This window comes from Apteryx rowi, unplaced genomic scaffold (genome assembly GCF_003343035.1).
Source record: "Apteryx rowi isolate R43461 unplaced genomic scaffold, aptRow1 scaffold_294, whole genome shotgun sequence".
Lineage (NCBI taxonomy): Eukaryota > Metazoa > Chordata > Aves > Apterygiformes > Apterygidae > Apteryx > Apteryx rowi.
The window spans coordinates 238,362-263,479 of NW_020449352.1; the positions used below are offsets into that span (position 1 = coordinate 238,362).

General features: G+C 35.4%; 1 protein-coding gene across 1 annotated transcript in view; it reads right to left on the minus strand.

Moving 5' to 3' along the window:
• Window positions 1-11,855: 11,855 nt before the first annotated feature.
• Window positions 11,856-25,118, minus strand: part of FAM76B (family with sequence similarity 76 member B) — a 14,463-nt gene continuing 1,200 nt past the window's right edge. The window contains exons 3-11 of the mRNA XM_026069388.1: window positions 24,716-24,780; window positions 24,281-24,335; window positions 22,676-22,831; window positions 21,557-21,753; window positions 19,472-19,519; window positions 19,194-19,274; window positions 18,376-18,511; window positions 15,072-15,173; window positions 11,856-14,427 (exon numbers count right to left, since the gene is read on the minus strand). Coding sequence (XP_025925173.1) covers window positions 14,338-14,427; window positions 15,072-15,173; window positions 18,376-18,511; window positions 19,194-19,274; window positions 19,472-19,519; window positions 21,557-21,753; window positions 22,676-22,831; window positions 24,281-24,335; window positions 24,716-24,780 — 930 coding nt within the window. The 3' untranslated portion in view covers window positions 11,856-14,337. The remainder of the gene's footprint in view (window positions 14,428-15,071; window positions 15,174-18,375; window positions 18,512-19,193; window positions 19,275-19,471; window positions 19,520-21,556; window positions 21,754-22,675; window positions 22,832-24,280; window positions 24,336-24,715; window positions 24,781-25,118) is intronic.

Sequence of the window (25,118 nt, forward strand, 5' to 3'; positions counted from 1 at the left end):
TTTTAAGATAACAAAAATGTCTAAAAGCCCCTGTGACTTTGTACCTTTATCAACACCAATTATGGCTAATCAGCACTTTCATCTGATGTATTTAATTTGATCTTTGGAAATCCTTTTATTCCCTCCAAATACATTTCAGGTGTTAAATGTCAAAGTTGTGGTTTTTCGTTCTGCTTTGCTGAATGTTTTTCCCCACTGTAATGAAGAGAGAGCAATGTCAGGTATTTACTGAGATCTATTTCTTTTCCTTCCTATTCATCTCAGTCAAAGTATCTATTAAGTCTGGGGAACTGTATTGCACTAAAATATATTTGACTGACCTTTGCCAGCATCGTTTTTTCTTTGTATCTTATGTGTGTGCTTTTCTAGTCTCACTATTTGGAAGTAAAAGCAAAATTAGTGTCTTCAGACAGACTTCGTAGTGGTGCACTTTGTGAATACAAACCCAGAGAAGGATGACTAGAAACTCCCTCTGGTGTTGTCTTGTATGACATTCATTCCTTCCTTAATTCCTCTTATTCCTTTAGAATTGCTTTATGATGATTTCTCAAACAAAACAAAACAGCTTATTATTTTAGCTAGTTGATTATATTATTGCTTTACAAGGAATAATATGTTTACTCTTCATCTTCTTAAACAAGACCTATTGCTACAGTCTCAATGTAGTTACAAGTTGTTTTGCTGTCATTCTTTCTGAAAGGCTTGTATTGTAATCAAGTCAAAATATAACTACACCATTTTACATAAATATCAATACAAAACTCAAATCCATATTACTTTGGTGTTTGACCATCTCACATTACTTAATTTATTTTTATAGGGCAGACCTATTATCCCCATTTTCCTAGATGGAGAATTGAAGCAAAGAGGGAGAGTTTGTGAGTATGGTTTCATAAAAAGCACAAACAGATCTAGATTTGCACTACTGATAGAGACATTGAGCATGCCTTCCCCTCATCCCCAGCTGTGCGTGTTCACAAATGCCCTTACACAGCATTAGCCCTGGCAYGATGGTGCAGTCAGCCAGGCTCACCAGCCACAGAATGACACAGTTGCTTTGTCCCTGGGCATCAGGCCCACATACTTCTGCCTGATAAAACATTTTGTTGCATAAAACAGCTTCTAAAATACTCTCTTATGAACTGGTTGTAATTTGATAGAGAGTCATTTCTTCCATAGTATTTAATTCAACATACAGGATGTAACACACAATAATATTCCTCCTCTAGAAGTCTGTAGGGTGCTGCTTAGGAAGCCTGCCAACTCTTTTTGGATATTGGCAATAGGCTGAACTTCACAAAGTCAGGACATGGATCAAACAGGAGCAGTAAGCAGCCATAGACCACTTCCTCCTTGTCATGAACAGCTACCATAAATCCTTAATCAAGCTACTAAATCTTTTTTCGCTGTTTGACATAATTGATTGTGGACTTTGCTATTTCTTTTTCTTTTGCCAGAAGTGGAAAAGAAGAGTAAGATTACATAGCAGAGATTTCATTCATTTCTTTCAGGATACCCCAGGATAGCAGTTCTTCTACCTCTGTAGCTGACATTTCAGTCCTCTACAGATCAACCCTATAGGAATGGGGTTGGAAGAGTTCATGTAGCAGCATAGACTGAAACGCAAATAATAGGCTGCCTACACATATTTCCAGAGACTTTTCTTAGAACACCAGAAAGTGGCATATATTGGAAGAATCYGGAAGTGATAAAGCAATAATTTTGGTGGAAAGGAAGCTCTTTTAAAATATCACCATAGTATCAAATTCTGAGGGAGAAAAGATCCTCAGATCATTAAGATGGCCTGCAGCCTGACATTTTTCACCCCTTGCGGATTTCCAAATAGCTGTGATCATTGGAAAAATGTCCTTTGCTATCAGTATCTGATCCCTTTTTCTGGATGCTGTCTTGGCTAGAAGCAAGTCAAGTTTCCAAGACATGTTCTCCCTCCCAAAATACAACTAATTATCGTTAGATTTCTCCCAGGTTCAAGATGAAATTACCCACTTATAAATGTTGGTTCAGATCCCAGGAAACCATCTGTTTAGGAGACATAGGCTTCCCAAAGTACATCAACCTGTCATTTAGCTCCATTCCACAAAGTCCTGTAGACCGATATTTGGAGAAGGAGGAGAAAAAGGAAATTGTGTTTCCTCAGCTTCAAGGCTCTACAGATCACTGACCCCAAAACCTCTCTCTAAGTTAACAGTGACAGCCAAAGAGAGCTACGCTCTGGCTAAACAATGAAGTGGCAGGGTATGAAGGGGCAGACTTCCTTGGACAGTAGACTTGCCAAGAAGTTCTAAAATTCACTACCAGAAGAAAGCCGGTTAGTCTCATACCTTCAGAGAAACAAAAACCTTCCCACAAAAATCCAGTTTGGAAGAAACAGTCTAATAGACAAGATAACCTAACCTGAGTTCCAGCTAGTGATTGAGCAGGAGGGAGAAATACATTTTTGGCTACTCCACAATTTTGAGAAGTATTAAGCTAACAAAAGCATTAGGGATCATATAAGACCTACATTAAAATTATAGGGGAAGTAAAATAGTTATTMAAATGTACTTTTTTAGAGTATTCCTATGATGTTCTTTTGGCTCCATAACTGTTAGTTAAATTCATTACTTTTTTCATACTAACATGTTTACATTTACCTGGCAAAACTAATGAGACAACAAGAAAACTTCTATCAAAATGTCATTGTGTCACATGAGAAAGTAAGTACTTACAATAATGGTTTGGTTAAATTATCTCCTCTGGCCTCCTTGGCATTAAATCTGGATTACTGGGCTCTAATGTTGTCAAAAGAGGCTCTGTAGAACACCATACGGCTAAAAACATAATGAGCTTTACTAGAGGGGAGCACAATTCTAAAGTTCAGCAGAAGGTGTATGTTTGTATGCAGTGATGAAGCATATGCATGTAGGAGGCAATTACAGATGGCTGGAAATATGCTACTACTGCAAAACACATATGATGTTTAGTATCCCAAAGCAGAAAGCAGAACTGGCCTAAACTACAGAAGCTCAGCTACTAGCTGATATTGTGATGCTGAATTTGTGTTATTTAGGACCACAGTGCCATATTCAGCAGCTGTAGATCAGCAGCAAAAGGTTGCTCACTTCTTTTAATTGAAAAAAAATGTTAAGCATTGTATCATGGAGAATTTGCAGAGATAAGAGGAATGAAGGAAATGGAAAACAGTTCAATAAATTACATCCAGTAAAAGCTCTACTAAAAAATAAAGGTATGAGTTAACTATGAGAAAACATGCTTGGGGCATACAGGAAATGAAATTTCTTAACTACATTCACCAGAGTGGCTAACCTGCCCTTTCTGCTCAATTTTTTAAGCTAACTGGAGTTGCCTTATCTTTTTTTTTTTTTTGGAATACGACAGCTCTGAGATTGATTTGGGTTTAATACATACTGCTGCTCATTGTAAAATATTAATTGGAGGTGTATCTAATTCTTTTAGACATACTTTATATGTATTTTGAACTTTTATCTAAGCAATTGCCTGTGCATTGAGAGATCAGCCCCACAGCACTGCCCAATTTGCATTTTAACTGGGGAGGTGTCCTGGAGCAGGCTTATCAAGGAGATTGTTTTGGAAACATTGAGTGGAAACTGTCATTAATGTGAGACTTGTTGGAGATGAGAGAGTAACAAACAGGCCCCAGTAACCTATGGTAAGGAATAGACACATTTCATTGGATGAGAAGTTTGCATTTGGAAAAGAGGTACTTGCAAAAAAAAACCAAAACCCAAAACAGCTCCAAAACCAAACCATCCTCCACTCCCCATTCCACCTATTTGGGTTTCAAACCAAAAAACAATCCTGGTGATATCTATGGAGCGATCAGAAGGTGAGCTGAGTGGGAAGAGCCACCCTGATTTTAAAAGAAAACAAGTATCTAAGGGGAGAACACATGACTAGGACACACACTACTGACACAGACAGACCTACTGAATGACAGAAAAGACAGGTAACCAAACATTTTCAATGTATAGAAGTAAGAGCTATTACTTTTTTTTTTTTTTTTTTTGCTAACATCTGCTCAACAGCCTGAGCACAGGGTCAGCAAGGCACAGAATTCTGCCTTTAAGCCTAGAAATTACAGCAATGACTGAAATCGTATCTTGAAGGACTAGAAAAAAGGGAAGAAAGAAGGTTTTCTTGCAGGAATGCAGGAGGTAACACATGTTAGCATTCTCTGGCCAGAATCTACATGTGCAGCTCTGCTCTAAGAAATAAGTCAAGCTGAGGCCTCTTTTGAAAAGTTACTCTAAGAATATTCATACTTCCTCTTAGGAAATTAGGATCCACATACAATGATGCAAAAGAGGCTTTTCCAGATGACAAATTTGAGAATTCACTCAGTTTTTTATTCTAAATTGCTTACAAGAAGAACCTGATAGCTAGGGAACTCTCTAGGAAGCCTAGAGGGACTGTTCTCCTAATCTGGGCAGCGTGAACGCCCTTAAAAATGTGCTAGAGATGTTTAGTCCATTTTGGTGGAATGGGATACTGAAAATCTCAGCTCGCTCTCAAGATTGCACATAAAGACATGACTTGAACAAACTCTGCTCTCTCTGACAGGGTTCTGCTACCTGTATGTTGCCTCTTCCTTCTCCAACTAGACTCATGCTTTGCTTTGCCAAAGCTTCTATCTTCTGACTATACCCCACAAACTGGTTGTTGCTAGCTTGCCAGTGTACCTTTCAACACCCTTTCAAGGGAGGAATGGGCTGAGAGAGAAAAATCAACACCAGGATTATTGCTAGCAATTCTAACTCACTATCCCGTGCTCAGGAAAGCTGAACTCTTCTGTAGCAGTTGTTCCAAACACTCTGGACTGTACACTGCTGTCAGTCTTTAAGACTTTGTACAGTCCACTGTACTCTCACGATCAAATACATATCTGGAAACATTACAAAGGCAATATACTTTTACAGATCAGCTCCAAACTACTTATAGATGACAAAGGGGCTCTAGACCTTAGTTTGGGAACCACTGCCTTACAGCTTCTTCTCACCACCAAGTAAGTGTGGGGACAACAATCTGTTCATGCCTCCTTCAGTACAGCAGGGTCCCTAGCCACTCTTCCTCTCTCACACTCCCTTGTACAGTAACACACATTCTCTTAACACACGAAATGTGATGACTTGACACCGACAACCTCTGCTGGCCTCTCAGAGAAGCCAAGGCTGGAACTACAGTGGGTGGACACAAGCTGGAAGCTCAGTCAGCCCAGCCGGTGGGACAAGGGACTGGAGAGCAGAGTCACACCCCCGAGGACCAGAACAGCTTTTACTCACTTCACACCCAAAGCATGCATTTTTACTAAGTGTCAGAACTGGTTAGTTGGTAAAAGCAGCACTAGAACTAGAGTCAAACAGATAGAAGTGTATTTTACATTCAGGAGCTGATGGTTCTTTTTTATCATATGCACAGTGACTGACCTATTTACTTCTGGAAGAACAAATCTTGCTGCAGAGAGAAAGTCAATGGTGCTAAGTAGCAATAAGCAAAGTAGTTGACTTGAACAGAAATGCTAGGGGGATCTGTGAATATGCTGAGCCTGGAGGGCAGTGTTAAAGCCTTTAAATTCTAAGCCAATAAATGTGTTAACTAAGAAAGAACTGTAGCAGAAATTGTGAGAACATCAGTTAATTTGTGGAGCTCTTTCCCACGTGATGAAACTGAGATTACAATTTCAGTAACATTTAAGAGAAATAACAGAAATTAGGGTACAAGGAAACTTCTAATAGGGGTTAAAAGATTATTTTGTAACTCTCTACTGAATGGTTTCTTTTATTTTCCACTGAAGTAACAGAGGCATTTTTAGACTAGATAAATTACTGTTTTTATAAATTCTGATAACTATTCTGTTAAATAATATATCAACATCTGTGTTCCTAACTGTAGTCCAAGTCTGAAAAAAGATGTTGTTTTTATGTTTTGTAAAACATACTTCTTGCTTTTATGAGATGTATGATTATCAGCCTGATAGCAATCTTGACAATAGAATCAAGTTTATGTATGCACTCTGAATCACCATAAWAATTTCTATTAGCTGCTTTTCAAAACGATCTGGATTAATTCTCCTTCTTCAGTATCACCTAGTTTACTGAATTTAAAATGGAAAATATGACAGCATTATAAATGGAATAAGATGTTATCTGATTTTTGCTGTCATTTCTATTTGTCTGTATTTTCACTCAAGAATAACRTCCTGTAGGTTTTTGCAAAGATACTTTTCAGGAAAAGAAATGCATCTGTTTATGTCACAGCAACAGAGGGAAAATTATTTTAATCATTCAAGTGCAGGACTCTACTATCCCAAAACAAGGAAAAAAGTGAGCGTTTGCTTTTTTATTGAATGTATAAACTAAAAATATGTAACAAAATCCGTCACTTCCAAAATACAGCTTTTCTGACTTGAATGACCTGTGGTTTTGATGCACAGGCAACATAAGTTTAAAACAATAAACAAGGCCTGATCCAAAACCTAAGAAAATGGAAATTATTTCATAGATTTAAAAGCACAGTGTTTAGGGCCTTACAGAAAACAGAGGACTACATATCAAATATTCTTTTCTCAAAATCAAGCTGTCCAAAAAATGGACACAGTGGTGTGACATACAAACATTTCATACACAAATCTACTCCAACACATACATGTTAATAAAATTCAAATATAAGACATATGATTAGGGATAATGGGAAAACATCATAAAACTATACATATTCTTGATGTAATAGAATTCATACCAAACTTATTTACAATGCTGTTATTAAATATATAAAATTAATGCAAAATAGCATTAAATATTTGGACAGTAAGATTAGTATTGGGGGAACTTCATTTTTAATCAGACTTTTTCTGGTTGTACATAGTATAAGAATTATATCATAATGTCAATGTATGAACAGGAAAGAAATAAATGGTAAGTTACTGCTTACTACTGCCTGCTCCATTTACTTGAAATTTTCTTCTAAAAATAGCTTCTAAAAATGCTTCTTCTATTTATTTTATAAGCTCAAAGTATTTTGATGATTATGTAACAATCCTTTACTTTAAAATTTTTCACTATGCAACAGTCTGCTTATAAGTTAATTTGTTAGCACAAAAATTGTTTTTTTAATTCTATTCAACTGAACCGAACACAACTGAACCGAACAACTAATTGTGAAACTGTCAAATTACTTTATTATATCATTTAACAGCAAACATCAAAACATCACTTATTTAGACATTTTTCCACAATCAAATTRTGTATTTTAATGGTTCAGATGAAGGAAAAGATGCTTGCCCTGTTTAAGTTTCAAGATCTGGTCTTACTGCTCATAGAATATACAAATACAATATATAGCATGTCTACAGAGTGTGTGAATGAAACAGTTTTTCCCCTCTAATAAAGTTAGGTATTTATGGATCCAGAACCTGTTAAAAATAGCTTAAATTTTTAAATGATGAGCAGATCATCTTCACTGGAGAGCCACAAGATTCCAAATACTTCTACTAGCAGAATCAGATTAGAAGAGCATCAGACTCAAAGAAAGAGGAAAACAGTAAGCCTTAAACCTTACTTTTCCAAATCAAAAGTAGATTCTTCTCAACTTTGTATTGCTATCTGTACTATGAATAAATCATTTGCATTTAATAACGGTTTCTAAAGTTCAGCTGCTAAGTCACCTTAATAATGCCAGGGACTTCTTATACATTTATGTTGAATTAAAAAAAAAAAAAAAAAAAAGATTTTTTTTTTTTAAACTTATCCTTAGCAATTTCTTTTTCAAAGGAAAAAGATATACAAATCTCCACATTGCTTAGAGAGTCCTGGAGTATTTTCAATTCTGACAATACCTTTTGTCTGACAGTAGTCAAATTATTACATTACTCCCTGGCTCAGCTTTCTGAATCATAAAATGGGGATCTATCTTTCTTAAAAGTAATCTGAGATTTATGGATGAAAGAAATCATTATGTAGTTCCACAGAAAGTTTTGGTTTTTTATTTGGTTATCTATATTAAATGTGCTTAAAATCACTATGTTTAATTTTCCAAAATATATTCCACAATATAACTATTTCAAATATTTTCCTTCTAGCATCAGTGTTCTAGTTGAACAGAAAGAGCTACCTACCGTGAGAGCCAGACTGTGTGCAGAAAGCACTTACAGCCATATACTTTGAGAAACCATGTGGTTTAAGCAGCATCTAGTGGTTAAGTTTATATAAGCAGCCATTCCTATTTAGCTCTACTTTCACTTACTAAATTTATCATTTAGGCAATAAGGAAAGAGSTTGACTCCACCAGATTCTTTTGATAAACAAGATCCAAAGGTAAACTTGTTTTAAAAGAATCTCTGCATATCATTATCTTTAATGGAAAGCAAGTAGWAAAAGTACAATGGATTGTACTAACCACAGCCTAAAAAACCAGAGCAGATTTATTACAGGAAAAGACTGAAACATCTTTAAGCAAGGAACACAGGCATCAAATTTCAATTGGATCTTTCAAGGCAATGTTTTATCCAAGACAACCTCACGTCTTCTCAGGAAGTGTGATAAGTGAGTACTCTCTCACAAGCTTTTGGGGTTGTTATTGTTATATAAAATACATAGATATCTTGCACCAAGATAATGTTAATGAATGCTGTACCCTGAGTCAGATAAATCACTACCAAGCAAGTGCTTTCAGATCTTGTTGGAATGATTTAAATTACTATTCACAGCTGCATTTGATAACAAGCTGTGTTTCTATGTCCCAATACAAGGTAACTCCAAACATACTAGTTGAAGTGGTACAATTCTCCTCTTTATACGAAGAAAAATACCCCACTTGTATTGCATATTCACATCCAACAAAATGAATAAACTATCAGCAAAAGGCACTTCTAAGTTTGGTTCAATAATACAGTTTTAAATTAATGATTATTTAGAAGTTAAAGTCTAATCAACATAGGCATATAAAAATATTCGAGAGCAGACCATGGATGAACAAAAAAAACTCTAGGAAAAAATTCTATCATTTATGTTGCAGAGAAATTTTGAACATATAAATGTAAGAGGCGAAATTAACACGCGACTCTGCAAAATGTAAAGCAGTATGTAAAGAGTTGCCAAAACAAATTTAAAGTTTCTCAGGCAACAGCTATAAATACAACCCACCCTCAAGATTTCCATAAAATGGAAGAAAAAGTCATGTATTGATGTGCCTTATTAAGGATACAAACTGTGACTGCATTAAATTCTTCGCAGAAATGAAGCAATGAAAATATGCTTATTTATTGATTTAAATAAAGGAAAACATCTTATGGGTTTTGGCATTCATTTCAAAATAAATCGCTATGAGCTACTTAAAAAGGGAAATTTGTAACTGAAGCTAAAAATCAACTTATGCTGCAAATTTTATGCAGCAATATCCTGCAAATGCCACAGTGGGGATGCATCAAATTCCTGTGACCCAACCTGTAATAAGATCACCACGTCCCAAAGCAATTCTGACATATTGGTTTGTCCACAAGTCTTCTGCAATCAAAACACATCACCATAAAATCAGATGTTCGCTTATTCCTCTAAGACTGACCTTTCATATGCAAAGAAGATGAAGGTTTATCTTCAGTCTTTAGTATTCTTCAGAAGTGGAAAGGCCTCTTTTCCAATTGAAAATTAAAGGAACTCATCCAAGTATTCCAGAAGTCAGAAAGTCTTAGCAGAAAGAAAAATCTATACTCTAAAACAAGTCCCTACTTTCACCTGGCTTGATTAGCACATCAGTCTTGCATTGCAGTGTCCATGGTACTTAAACCCTATTCAGTCAAAATGCAAGACTGCCTTTACCCACCAGACGTGGGTAGCACAGCGCAATGAGATATACAAAAATGAAATTCTCAGGAATATGTCAATTAGAAGAACAGTGCCAGCAATTTTTTTTTTTTTAAAGCAAAACCTGCAAATCCAGACCTGTTTTCTGTTTGCGTTAAAGCAAGGAGAAAGGTCACTGATTCATGTGCTGGTGGGACATATCTTCAAGGATGATTCCTGTCTAATGAGTAAGAAAACACACAGACAAAATGGGTTCATATTGAAACTTTCACCACTACCCAGATGGGGTAATGGTATATAATACTCTTTATAGTTTTACCTATTTTTTCCTAGGCCTACAAAGTATGACTAACATTTTTATAAGATGAATTTTATGTTGTGCATCTTTATATTTCAATTTAAGCTGTTTATTCTATTAACTTCTGAAACTTGGATTACAGAATCATTTGATGAAAAAAACAAAAAAAAAAACCCTTACAGAATGCTGCATTTTACCTTAAAGAGTTTCAATTTTTTGCACATTTACAGATAATCTGTGGCTTGAAAAAACAACCCTGTGATTCAGTACATCACATCCATGATTAAAGCAGTGTCTCACAGCCATTAGCCCTCATGACTCCATCACTTTTTCCTTCCCCCAGGAGCACCCCAAAAGCATCCTCCTTCTACACCAATAATCCCCTTGCCCAATTCCATCTATTTCTGTGCAATTCATCAGAAGTCCTTTTATGTAACAATACTTTTTGCAAGATGAGAGCTATAGGAATTACACATAATATATGAGAAAACATATTTTATACAGCACTATCTTCAACTGAACTGATGTTTCACTAATTCATCTGAAGGAACAAACAAAAACGATGTGGACAGCTTTTACTCCATTTAAAAAAGGTAAGTATGGTTTATAACCACAAAACTTCAGTGTTTTCAAAAAAATTGGTGTGGGTTCAATACTTACGAAGCTACTGAAGACCACTGAGAACTGCACAACTGCCTACACACAGGTTATATCAATTTAAAACCTCTTTAAGAAAATACGTTTCAAATGATGCAAATCTCTTTTAGGGAGCCAATCCAGCTTGTACTAAATAGAAGCCATGTCTAAACCAGGTACCACACATCATTTTGCCTTGCTCTCAGCTTTAGAAATAAATGGCTTCACTAAAGCCACAGCAAATTTGCATTTAAATGAAGCTAAGAACAATTCAGTATATATTAGCACATTATTCAGTATCTAATACAAAACACATGCTGTCTTAAGAGTGGGGGTCTGAAACCCAAAGATTTCACCCCCTCTAGGTAAATGTCTTGACCAGAAGGCTATAGAATCTTACTTTGTTATTTTGACTCTTTTTTTTTCATTCTGAACTTTCATTCATAAATGAATTCTTCCAGACTGTAGAAGGATGAAGACTGATATCTGAGAAAAATAAAGAACTAGAGCTACCGATTATAACACAAATGCTCTAAACACTAGGAGTCATTGTGGTTCACAGCTGGCAACATGTCAGTATCAGTGCTTAACTTTACACAACAGAGCAAATGGACAAAAAAAACCCTAAAACTGTCAATTTCAATCTCAGAATCACCTAACTTGTACACAAATACATGTTAGGAAGGAAAAACCTTAAGATTATTAAACTATGACAGAAACTCAGGCATTTTTAAATAAAAGTATTGATGTTAATCTTCCTTCCTCATTTTAAGAATGTAAGCCTGTTGAAAACCTTATTAAATTTCACTAGATTTTAAACCTTCAGTTTTTTCCTTCTTCCCTACAATAAAAAATTTCCACATATTATAATCCTAATGTAGAAGAAAATCTTTTCTTGATAGAAGTTAATTAATCTGAAGTTCTAATTTGTTACAATTTGAAGACTGCCTCAGGTGTCTAATCTTCACAAAAATCTAAATATTAAATGCAAATATTAAACCCTGCTTTTTCTTGCCAGTTAGTATTGTATTAAAAGGATTGACATGAAATATGAATTTATGAATAATTTTAAAAGGACACATTAATGTTTTGACAAGTTTTTATTGTGAAACGTTGGATTTAGAAAAGGTACAAAATGTCAATGGTCAGATGTGTGCCAGTACAGTATTTCAATAGTCTATACATGTGGACAGCTGAATAGCTTCACTGCAGAATGCATAATTAGACGCACTATCTAAAAGGGGACCGCAATATTCACAGGCTTAAAATACATAAATAACTTGAGCCAAAATGGCCATTACTGGTCAATGCTAATCAACATCTGGAAACAGGCTAAAAAGCACAATACATTACAACAATCTCCTTGTAGGTCCACGTTTAAAGAACATCAGTTTATGTCAATAATCTACAGCTCCAGGACACCGTTTTCAGGACTGGGATTCAGTTGGCTAGTTTACAACTTTAAAAAATTCAAGTTAAAAATGAGATTATAGAACAAAAAGAGCAGGTATTTACTTAAAACTAAATACTGTGAAGCCCCTAAAAATTTTTCACATTGGGATTTATAAAATCAATTATTTCTAATATGGAACTTCAGTTTGTTACTTTAAAATATCCTTACTGCAGCTTGAATAGATATCATGAAATTATTCTATATTCAAACATTTAAATTTACTATGCAGTTCTGTGTTTTAAAATCAAATTCACCAAACATGGGTGGCCATTCAACTGGAGAAAACTGGTATCAAAATATTACTCTGAATTAATGAAAGTCCAACTTGTATATTAAAAAAAAAAAAAAACAAACTAACATTCCCAAAAGGATAGCAGCATTCTCTACCCTAGTTTAGCAAGTTTAAAGAAGAGCATTTACAAATGTATAAATTTGATTTTAGTGTATAAAAAAATACACACAAACAATAGGAAACAAGCTAGCTTGATTTTTCAAATTATTCAGTAGTCTATCACTGCTAGAACTTATCTGAACTACTGAAAAGGTGTTCACAGTTCAGAACATGGGTGGACAGCCAAGTAATTTTAGATTTTAGTTCTTTAATTAAAACATGTGTAGGTTATTCTACACAATTAAGCTTACTGAAATATAAGCAGTTACCCTGTTACCAATCAATACCCAGAGCTGAACTAAACTTTTACTCACATAAGTCTGCTCCAATTTATACTGATATGTAACTCACTTTCCTGAGCAGAAACCTTGGGGTATATTAAGGTATGTTTAACAGAAATTTCTGAATATGACTAATGTCCTTTAGGAGCAGAGCTAAACCTAAACTGATGCAATTTAGAATCAAAATCCAATCAAAAGATTTAAAAAAAAACCTTTACTTTGACAACATGCCCACTCCCTTAACTAATTTCAAGACCATTAGTTTTGGCTACTGTTTTCTCATTGTGTATCTTTACTAGGAAATGAGAATCTTGCAGTTCATTAAGAGTCACCATAAGTTACAACTAAGTACATTAAACTGGACAGTTGGAATAAAATAAAAAAAATAGAGTGTATATCGCCAATTAATGATATAACATTGGGAATACAATGTCTGCTATGGAATTAAAATTAGCGCTGTGCCAAAGGGAAAAATATAAATACAAACTCCTAAACTCTAGTGTGGCAAAAAACATTTCTTCTTTTGTTCAGGAAGTGTTTGGCATGAGCAGCACTAAYGAAATTCTACATCTCACAGACACAATCTACAAAGGTTATCTAAAGCCAATACTCACTGTCCATCAATTAGCTAGCTCTTAATGCTGCTTCAAGCACTGCACTAGCCTCTTTGATCTTTGTTTCAGATTCCTCTGTACACACATTTATATTTACATAAAACATTTATTAAACATGATTTTAAAACATAAAAACCTTATGTACAAAATACCAACATTCCTATAAATAAACAGTTGGAGAAAGGCACTTGCAAGAAAAATCTACAGTAAATCTTACAAAAAACACGCTGCCTCTGTTACTGTACAATAGATAATCTTTCAGTAAATCCCTATCACAACAATGTAAAACACTAGTTACTTGTTATAACTAAGAATATAACCATTACAATTGTATTTACAAATACATACACGTCTTTTTTAGTTTCACTTGAGAGCACCATGATTTCCATCCTAAATTTATATTCTGATACAAAGTAAAAGAACAGTTGCCAGAAACCAGTATTCAAAGTCATTGCAGATTCACAAACTTTTGGCTGACATTAGCATAGTTTAAAAGACTCAGTTGCTGCTTTGTAGAACGTACACCTAGTTTGTTATTGCGTTTTGTCCTTTAGAGAGAGCACTGCTATGTTCTCTATGCAATTGTTTAATACTATTGCTGGCAAAAAGTTTCCAATATCAAAAAAATAAAAACATTCTTCAAACCAGTTGAAGTATTTTATCTGAACAGTAACTAAAAAAAGCTGCATATTAATTATAAAAATGTGTAGGAAACATGCCAACTAATCTGGTGTGCAAAAATATTTTTTCCACTACACAGGATTTTAAGGGCTTCACAGAATTACTCAAATTTACATTGAGTAGTAAACTCCATGAACAACCAGTTCCTCAAGGAGATGTTAGTATACTCCCACTTTTATCAAACTTTTTGCCCTTTGACAAYGCTGCAACCTGTTTGAGCAGTTCTCTGTTTTTGGCCTGCAATACAGATAAGAGAAAGTTTTATGAATTACTTAAAGTTCTCAGATAGGGGTGTCATGCACTAATTTCCTATTGCATTTATGAAACAACGTCTCAAAATGTGCATGCTGGGAATACTCAATCTACCGATCAGTTTTCAAAGACTGGTTTGTGCTTTTAGGTATGCATATTCCATTTCTAACATCCTGCACATCTAAATTCAGTATCTGAGGGATTACACTGCATATCTGTTCACTCTGTGATTTATAAGGCAGCTAATTCAGGCACTATTCCTGATAAAGTAGATAACACGCTGTAACATGATATATGTAACTGTCAGTTGCAAGTCAGGCTCAGCCATTAAATCAGATCAATAGTTAAATCAGTTTTCAGTGTGCTGTCAGAGAACAGACAGAAAAGTAACATAACTTCTTAGAAAGCACCTGAGGCAAGTCTCTAACTCTTAAAGTTAGAAAGCAATTCTCACAAGAAGCTTAATTCATACAGATTATCTGTAGTCTACGAAAGTGTGGTAACAACAGATTCTAAGATAAATGTGGTAACAACCATTCAAAAAGTTGGTACAACTTCACTGCTGTGAAAAGCCTCAATGTATAATTCCATTTGAAGCATATCTGAAGTAYGGATAAGGAATTACTTACCTGCAACTGTTCCACAGTTTCCTTGTGAGCTTTCTCCATACTGTTCATCTTTGTCCTCAAGTTAGACTCCTGGTACTGGAAGTCTGCCTTCAGCTCTGTCAACTAAAAACACAAATTCTATAAAGACTCCCTGGACAGCTGCAGTCTGTCTTCTAACCAGTCTGTAAGATCTTTATGTAAGCCTCAAATCTCAGCAACACTAGCTTTACTTACTAGTTCACTATTAACAGCTCAGCACTTGTAGCTTGAAAAGTAAGTATGTCTATTTCACATGGGGAAAACCACTGCATTTATACAACCATATTGTTTATTCAGGATTCGGGGCACAGAAGACTAATTCCTCAAAAAAAAAAAAAAAGAGTCAGACATAGGATCACAGGGATATACAAAGCTTAGCTGTACTTTTTGAGATGTGAGACACTTATCACAGTCTTCAGTTATGATATGTCTCATGCAGATATCATTTATATGGTATGGTAACACATGATAAATCTTCCACAGACTGATAATAAAAACAATTCCTTTGGGTCCTTTTATACCGCAATTAGTCTTAAGCAGACTATAGTTTGTCCTGAATAGAAGTATATATTCCAGGGCTTCAATGTGTCTAAAGCCACAGCAATAATGATTTAAACTGTATTAGAAATGTGTAATTAAAATTACTTAACTTACAATTTAAATCTGAGAATATGTTGTTGTATTCCTGCCACTGAGTCTCTCCTAAGACTGGCAGAGGTCCAAATCGCTTGCTTTAAGGCAAGTGTTTCTAAATTGTGATACATGCTTCTCTCCAAGCAGCTAAATGCTTCCTCTGGAAGCATGTGCAGCTGTGTGAACTGCTATTACTACATGTATTGCTGTACACAGACCCAGTAATTTTAGGAACCTCCTTCTTTAAAATGTTCAGTTCCTCAAAGCAGACACGATACACCTTGCTCTTTTGAACTTTTCAGGTCAATTTGGATTTATCATCAGGAAATAAAGCCTCTTTGCTGGCAAAGAAGTCGGCTATAAAAAACAAAAAAATACATTCCTAAAACAACTACTAAGACCGCTATTACTAACACTGGAATGTTTTGAATCAAAAGTAATGAAACAAGGTATTCAGAAGAACCATCAATCAGATGATGCTAAAATAATTTGCAAGTGTCTTGATACATGGATATATACATTACTGCACACAGATTGCTGCTCAAGGTATGTACTTATTAAAGCTCTTGTAAATTCCAGAGGAATCAGTACAAAACCACATGCCGCAAATTTCAGGATAAAAAAAACTTAGCGGTAGCACTGCACCATAATAAAATGTGTAACTAGACTACATATTACCCATGAACAGTCAGTGAATTGTGTCTCTTTCCTGAGGGTCAAATAGTAATCTCACGGTGTCTCGTACTAACATTTTGTCCAGAATGTGAAACAATATTATTACTGCAAACAGCAAATACTGGTAACAAGATGGCTGAGGTCTTGACTCATGACAAAAAATGATGAGCAAGGACTGCATAGCACTATAGAGCTGGTGTACTAAGCTTAGTGTTTCCCCAAGTTACACATTTCAAAGATTTTTCTTTTGGAACACTCCAAACTGGTCAAATGCTTGTCCCTACACAAATCTGGGGACAAAGTCTTAACAAGGATCTCACACAACTTCTGGTTCAGGACCGACATTTGCAGACCTTTACCCCAACACGTCTTTATATTTACTAACTCAGAGGCAAAAACTTTTGTAATGCATTCGTTTGTTGTGATTTGTTCAGCTATGCAAACATTGTATGTGTTCAGCTTTTCTTCCTCCCCAGCAGCTAAAGAAAGTCACTAACATTCTGAAAGGGAATAATTAATGCCTGAAGGAGTGCTTAAGTTCAAAGAACTCTGAGGCCAAAGAAAGTTTTAGAAGAAGGAATATGAAAACTATTAGACACTCCCCATGGAAACAGCATAAATGCAAGTTACTGCAGTGGATATACAAGAGTAGGTGACATTTCCTTACCTAACCCTTTTGTTAGCTTTACCAGTAGATCAAACTTAAAAATAGATATGAGAATTTCCTATGGACTCATGACCTTCTACTGGTTTTGTAGGAGAGAGATCAGGGCTTTAACGCTTGTCCTTTCAAAAAAATACCCAAAGAGGATCCATGACAGACTGTTCAGCTCTTTCACATTAACCACTTACAGGTTTGAAATAGCATCTATTTCACTAGTGTGAAATCACTAGTAACATCAATTATACTATAACAGTGATATAAACTAAAAAGCTTCAGTATTCTTTACACAAGAGCTTAAGCACAGAAATTCAGATACTGATCTGTGGTTTTAAAGTGGAAGCAATTTCCTTCTAGGACCAACGAGCCGTTCTTAACCTTCAAATTTTTGATAGGCCACCATGCACCTATAATCAAACTTTTACTTGAAAGTATTATAAATATTATTTTTTACCACAATTTCATRACTTAATCCTGCATAGACAGTCCAGAGCCATGGCTACAGACGGTGTCTTGAAAGTATCTAACAAATCAGAAGGCAAAGAAATAAGCTCTAATAAAGGCTAAATGAACGGAATGTTTGGAGTTGTTTCTCTTCCATTGTTATTCATTAGGCTGTTTGAAAACTTAATCTCTTGTATAAGCTTCACTGTAGTAATTTGGGCTTGACTTTATCTCACTTAACCTTTGCCGTTTACCAGGCACCTAATCCAAGCTATTCTTCTAGTCATTGACCACAGACAAAGACTAGATAACCTACACTACACAAAAACTATCAATATTTTAAAWTCAAAACACTTAACTTTTCCTCCCCATAAAGAAAAAAAAAAACCCTGTACAGCATCTCATGAATTATTGCTATTGTAGCTTTAATTTAAAACGAAATAAAAAGTAGATTAAACTTGGAACGTTTACTACTTTTATTCCCCATCTTACTTGGCATGCCTGCCAGACTACATAGATATATGGGATCTTGGTTTTGACTCAATTAAAAATACTTAAAACACACAAACCACTGTCTGGCATTTTAGCGATCACCTGAGGCCTGTGGAATGAAGCATGAGGAACAGTGAACCAGATGGCTAACTTACACATGGCTAAAGTGAGGTGACATGAATTCCTCTTTGACTTAGAGCCAAAATATACTCAAGATACGAAAGTCGAAAAGTTGTCCTTTAGAAGGTAAGATCTGATTAGCTGCTATACACAAAAAATTGTATCCGATTTTTGTTTTATCATACAATTTGACAGAATTGTTAGGAATCTATAAAGTAGAGGACAAAATTATAAAATTCTTTAAGCAGATGCAACTTTTACCTTTTTATCTTTTTCTAAAATGGTCTGATCTCTTTGCTGCAGAAGCCGTTTAAGTGACATTACTTCTTCTTTCAGCTGACTTATGAGGACAAAGTTGTCAGTTCCCCCACTGTCTGCTGACTGATTTATAGAGCTACTAAAAATAAATAAAAAAAATTACTTGTAACATCAATACAAAAAACTGTACATGTTTTCAAAGTTCAAATGGGATAATTAACAATTCCACAAACATCCTTAAGGACTAATGCAAAAAAAGTATGTACCTGACAGAAATGGATGCAACTGGCAAATTACCTTACTAATGGCACACATTACATACACCTGCAGAAATATAATTAAGTATTAGCTTTGAGGGGGACAAATACCTTTTGACTGAAGCAGCCACTTTTACATTTATTCCAACTGTTTGGCCAGAGACAGAATAAAGATTCAGTCTCACATATTAAGGTTCAAAAGACTTCTTTAGATACTAGGTCAGCTTAAAGCAGCAGGTTCAACCCTGCATCTAATTGAGAAAAACACTGATGTTAGGGAACACTGTTTCTTTGATAACTGTTGCCTTATACACACGCTTTATTTAATTTTGCCCCAGACAGCTTAAAAGCAGGAACACAGTGCCAATTTTGTGCTAATGAAGTAATTTAGCTGACCAACAGCATTCAGATGCCACCCAATAATCTGTTTGACTGGACAATTATTTTTTACCTCCCTTGTTCTCCAGACCAAAAAAATAAAAATAAATAAAAAAATAAAAAGCAACTGGCCACAAATGAGTGCTCTACTTGAAATGGCTCAGCTGTACAAAAATGTAACTTTACCTATCTCCATTTGATGGCTTGGATTCCAGTTTGGGTTTTTTCTTTGGAGTTTCATTCTGAATAGCTGCAGAGGATTTATGGCTGAAATCAAACAAAATGTAAACCTAAAGCCTCATACTAAATAACTCTCTAATATCACCATTTGGTACATGTAAAATAACTAACTCATGCTCCTAGCTGGAATGCTAGAGACTAATCAGAAATGCGAGGAAAATGACCCTTTAAATACAAACTGCAAGATAAATTAAAAGGAAATTAATAAATGCTATCATACTCACCTCTGTTTCCATAGTCCCTGATCTTGTTCTGGACTCAGACTGCTGATTCTGAAATATGTGAAATGTACTTAAGGAAAGCAATTGACCAAATGTTCCATCATTTTGAAGTTTACACAAATGATATCTGTTCTTGAGAAAAATCCCTTTTTTATAAAGAAAATTAACAACTATGAACTTCCAGCGGGACAGTCGTATTAGCTGTCATATTTGTAATCATTCTTTACTAAGATTTGGAAGCTATTAAAATATTTTTTAGCTAAATGTTTACACTATCATAAGGCACAAGGGGTAGACTTTAAGACTGACAGCTAAACCTTTTTTTCCCAGCATTTCTCAATTTTTGTCAACTTTATATTACTAACCTTGCAAGTTGGTCTAAAACCATATCATACTGTGTAATATGTGAACACTGCCTAAAAAGATGTCTACTTCTGTACTCCTACTGCCAGTGGTGGTGGCAGAAGAGCAAGGTTAGTTTTGGATCCCTGAAATCTAACAATTTTTTCAAGCATAAAGATATATCTTCCTTCAATAACTTCAAAAGAAATTTTACCAAACCCCATGGCTATAGAAATCATTAATGTCAAAATTTAGAAGATTACATTGAATGAAATATTTCAATGAATTCATACTTCTTTCTCATATTATTCTTTTACCCCCAAAATAATTGAAGTGGATGGGGGAAGAGTCTATTGGACCTTAAGCAACAGACCCAGGGCAGCCTAAAAAAAAAGGTGCCAAGCCAAAAGCATTACAGCCTGTATAGATATATGCTTCTTCTAACAGCTCCTGAGTATATTAGAAATTCTATACCTAAGAGCTAATCTTTTTTAATTTAGTCTTTACTAGATCATTGCCACACTCGTTAAATCAGATTTACCTTGTTCCAACTCAAATTTTCAGCAGAGATTAGAGAGAACAAGAGCAGTACAACAACTCTCTGCTTGACAAAAATAATTTTCTTCAAATTCCTAAGGAATAGATCTATTTTTTTTAAGTGAAAGCATGTGTATTTCTCTCCTTGTTCTCAATATCATTCCAGATTATTCTGCTTCTGTCTTTAAAGTCATGCTTGGTGAGACAAGTTTTGGTAAAAATGGAAAATTATAAGCATTGGAAAAGCGAAGCTTAGAATGAAACTGTTTGTGTGTCCCTTCATAACAGGGATCATTACCATTGAAGCTATAGTTTTCATTATCCAGCACAAAAAAAAAAAGAAAGAACAAAATAAGTAATTCTAACATATGCTGCCATAAGCCTACCAATAAAAATAAGAATCACATAAACGCTATTATATTAGCAAGAAAAAAGAAACAAATCTATCCTGGGATTTACAACTGGATAAATTGAGTATGTAAATTAAAGTTGGTAGGGTGTTAATGCCACAGCTGGAGAAGCACGTTGAAAAAAGCTGCAAGATGAGACAGAAATACGTGAAATGCTATCAGAGTGCCAGTAACTTTGCAGTTATTGACAGTGTTGTTTTCCTATGTCTGCATGACAGTCACTCATGAACTGTCACTTAATACTGCCTATTCCAGCAGGATTTGATTATAACAACTGCCAGAGACGCACAACTGGTCCTTGGTGATTTCACACCATTGCTTAGGCTTCTCAAGCAAGTACCCCATCACCATTTAACTAGGAGTACGCGCACACAAACAAGTCACAATGAAGTAAGTTAGGATTGGGATTCCAAATGAAAYAGCTACTCCGTGCTGCCACTATACATGTTTTAACCCATAGTGAATGTCTGCAAATTAGCAGTTACTGCTTAGAAATCCAAATTCTAGTTTATCCCCAAGTAACTTATCTCTGTAAGCCATTGTCTAGATTTCTTTTCTAGACCTTCTATCAACTTTAACATCAATAATTTTTAAGATCACCAAGACTTTCTATTGTTCACTGATTTCTGTTCATCCAATTTGCAAGAATACAGACTTCAACAGGCACAAAAACATTCTACTACAACTTTCGACAACATATTTTAAACAGTGTTTCTTATTTCCTTTAATTTGACCTTAGTGCTAACAGAATGTGGAACAGGAAGATGTATCAACAGCTATTTTAAGTTTCAATACTTACTTATGATGACTACTGCTGTGGCGGTGATGATGGTGGTGATGGTGGTGGTGTTTTGAATGATGCTGGTCTTTTTCAGTAATAGATGAGGATGAGGAGTTAGAATGTGAAGATCCTAGGCTCTTCCTCTGTTCTTTTGTCTTCTGTAGTACTCTCTTGTAGGACAGTGTGCAGAGCCAACACAACAACTTTCCATCAACCTTTTGGGAAATAATTCACAGTTTTGTTTCCAAGTATACTTGCACTAGAAAGATGTACTTTAGTATTTGCGAGAAAATCTGTCTCACTTCATCTGTTATCTATAAGAAAAATCCTCTTTGGCATGAAACAGCAATATTATATCCCCAGATATATGCACAGTATTATTTAATATAGTGAATCTCTTTTCATTTCTTTTTGGCATTTAAAGTTATGCTACAAGACAATTTTAGCAAATATTAGATCCAGTCTATATCATAAAAGTGAGAATAACTTTTTAAGGGGTAAATCATTTTTAGTTTAGACACCATGTACCCTCTCAACCCATCGTATTCCAGAGCAGAATCAAGATGTCCAGTCAACGTGTTACTTGTACCAAGTAAATTCTTCTGTAAAAACAGCATTATTCTTGGGTTCAGGCAAGAGGCTTATGAGGTGATTTCCTCAGCACCTTCTGGAATGAGAAAGTGGCACTCACCAAAGCTATTTAAGAAAGCTGAACACAAAGGGCTGCTCAGAGCAGTCTACCTCTCTGGTGCTATACTTTAAGGCAAGGCAGGCAGATTGGAAGCGGTGAAGTGATAGATTCAAGTTAATGACACACGCAGGATGTAATGAATGGGGAAAAAAAACCCAAAGCACCAAGAACTACTCAGCTACTTAACCTCTATTCACCAAATACTACTATCAGCTTACTCTTAAGCATATTAAAAAAAGAATGATTTACTCTAAAATAAGTTAGCCCAATAGCTAACATAATGATTCTAACTTGTGGAATTTAATGCAAACACTGAAAAGCACAGCACAATGACTTTAATTTGACATTAGTGAACTTCAGACACACTCCTGTTAATCTTCCTCTTATGAAGCAGGAGCATCCTCTATTGTCAGCCTAAGCCATTACAGCTCCGGAACAAAGCATACCTTCCTTCTTCCCTCCTCTTTTCGGTCAAAAGCACATTGCTGTTTGCACTGTTCACATGTCTGAGGTGGGCCATACTTCTTTTCTGAGTTTGTACAACGCTGACATTTTGTGCCAATAAATGCTGCAATAATATTACAATACTGACAAGGCTTGGGCTGAAAAACAGATAAGCAGAACTAAAGTTAATATATTTATGGTTTCCATAATGAGCTCTTGCCRATAATTCAAATCACACAACAATGCTTCTAAACTATTAGGGCTTCATATGATCTATCTCACAAACCCCTTTTCTCCACTGGTTCTACCTTCAGTGCTAACTTTTTCTCTTAAGGTGGTGCTCCTTCAACTGTCAAAGAAACTCTGGGCCTTCTATGAAAACCTGAGATTAAATTCAATGAAGAATACACATACATTTTGACTGTTCACTTTTCCCTCCCCCTCAGGATCTCCCATCCTTTTTTTAATGGGATGCTAACTTCTTCTCTATTTTACTACATTACTTAAAGAAACTACCTAAAAAATTTTTAAAAAGTAATCAAGCCATGTTTAGGCCCTAGAGGTTTCTGAACTACTTGAATTACTCGGGGATTCAAGAACCCTACGGCTCCAAGATTAGCATCCTCATCCCTGCAACTCTAAGAAATTTAACAAACCTTCATAAACCTTCAGATCAGATCATCAGCTTTTATACCATACACCACACTAGAATAATATAAAATTAGAAAAGAAAATTCCCGACACTTTTTTTTAGTCAGAAATGGCTGATTATTTTCAAAGCAGTTTTATTTTTTAATGAACTATTGCTAAAAATGTTGTTGGCTCTGTCTTATACTTCATTTTACAATATTTTAGGCCTTTCAAAGAATGTTTCTTTTGTTTCAGTTTACATTTACAAAATGCCTGACTACATACCAACATCTGTTACGTTTCTCCAATAAGCTGAATTTCATCTAACGTGTTTTATGCTAAGAACACAGAAGTTAAGCACTTCTGTTTCACAAGCAAGATTATCTCAATATCTTTTACAAATTAGTATCTGCAGTGCACTAAGATACAATGCAGAATTTGTGTATTCATATACTAAAAAGTTCTCTAACAGAACTGAAGCTGCAATTAAAGGTGAGAAAATGCAAAGTAACAATACAAGTAATACTCATGAACCTTTACTACTTAACAGCTTAATATGGTTAACAAACCTCTAAAAATTTTAATACTTACATCATATAGAAAATGTGGTATCATTAGCTTTTCACATTTTAGCACTCACTGAAAACACAGTTAACCATCTTTCTGCTGTCAAATGTGTTTATGAGAATATGCAAATAATTACTTTACATGCATAAAATGAAATAACATTCTTTTGCTATGAATAGCTGTACTGCAGTTATTCATAACTGTTAAACTATAGATAATCAAACGAATTTCATTTTGAAAAAAGGGACTGTAATCCAGGAAGGAACTCAAGAGCTGCCAATAATTTTCACCACTTTTCCAAAAGCTATTCTTTTTTTGTCAAAGGAAAATAAATTTAATTCCCAAAAGATTTTTTCTTTTAGAATGTGAATGAACCTGAGTTCAGTTTTTCGAATTAAGAGCCTACTCACCGTTCCAAACTGCTTGACGTTTTGGGCACATTTCTTGCATATTGTATTAGTTTTGCTAAAGACAAAATTGCATAATGTTGAATTCAGTGACAAACACGTACCCTGAAATTCTTTCCCATGCAATTATTGAAAAACATACATGCAAATATATGCTATAATAAATAGTTAATGATAAGCAAAGTGACCTGACATTGTACTGTGTTTACACGACATACTTGGGTCACTAGAGCAGACACTGTGGTTACTGTGGTTCAACTCTCTTCAGAGAGTTTAATGTTTTCCTCTCTCTGTGTGAATTTCTGTTGTTACAAACAGTTATGACTGCAGAAACAGCTGTTCCTTCTGCAGATGCACTGATAACCCAAGGCACTACTTCAGTAGATTGGGAACAGCACCATGCAGTATGCTTTCCCGTGACATGAAATACTTTCATACCTCTCTTGCTGAAATTCTGATCGGCAGTAAGTGCATTTTACAATGGGATGTGCGATGCGACATTCCTAAAAAGAAAAGAGAGGTTGTTTTGTAAATAAAACACCAGCCAAACAAGTTACCTCACTTGATGTTTTATCTTTCACACCAGAAGAGGTTCACACAGCTCCCTACACACGGCGCTGCTGGAAAAGCTCTCAGCCAGGCTCGCGKGTGCCTCCCTTTACGAGACCTGTCTCACGGACCAGGTTAAACAACAGAAACATCCTCCGCAGGAAACAGAGGGCTGCAAGTGCCAAACGCGGCCCTCGCAAAGGGGCGGCTTGCCTCGGGCGCCTCCCCGGGGCCCGGCTCCCCGCCGCCGCCGCACGCGGGCACGGGGACCGTTACCGGCGCCGCTCAGCCC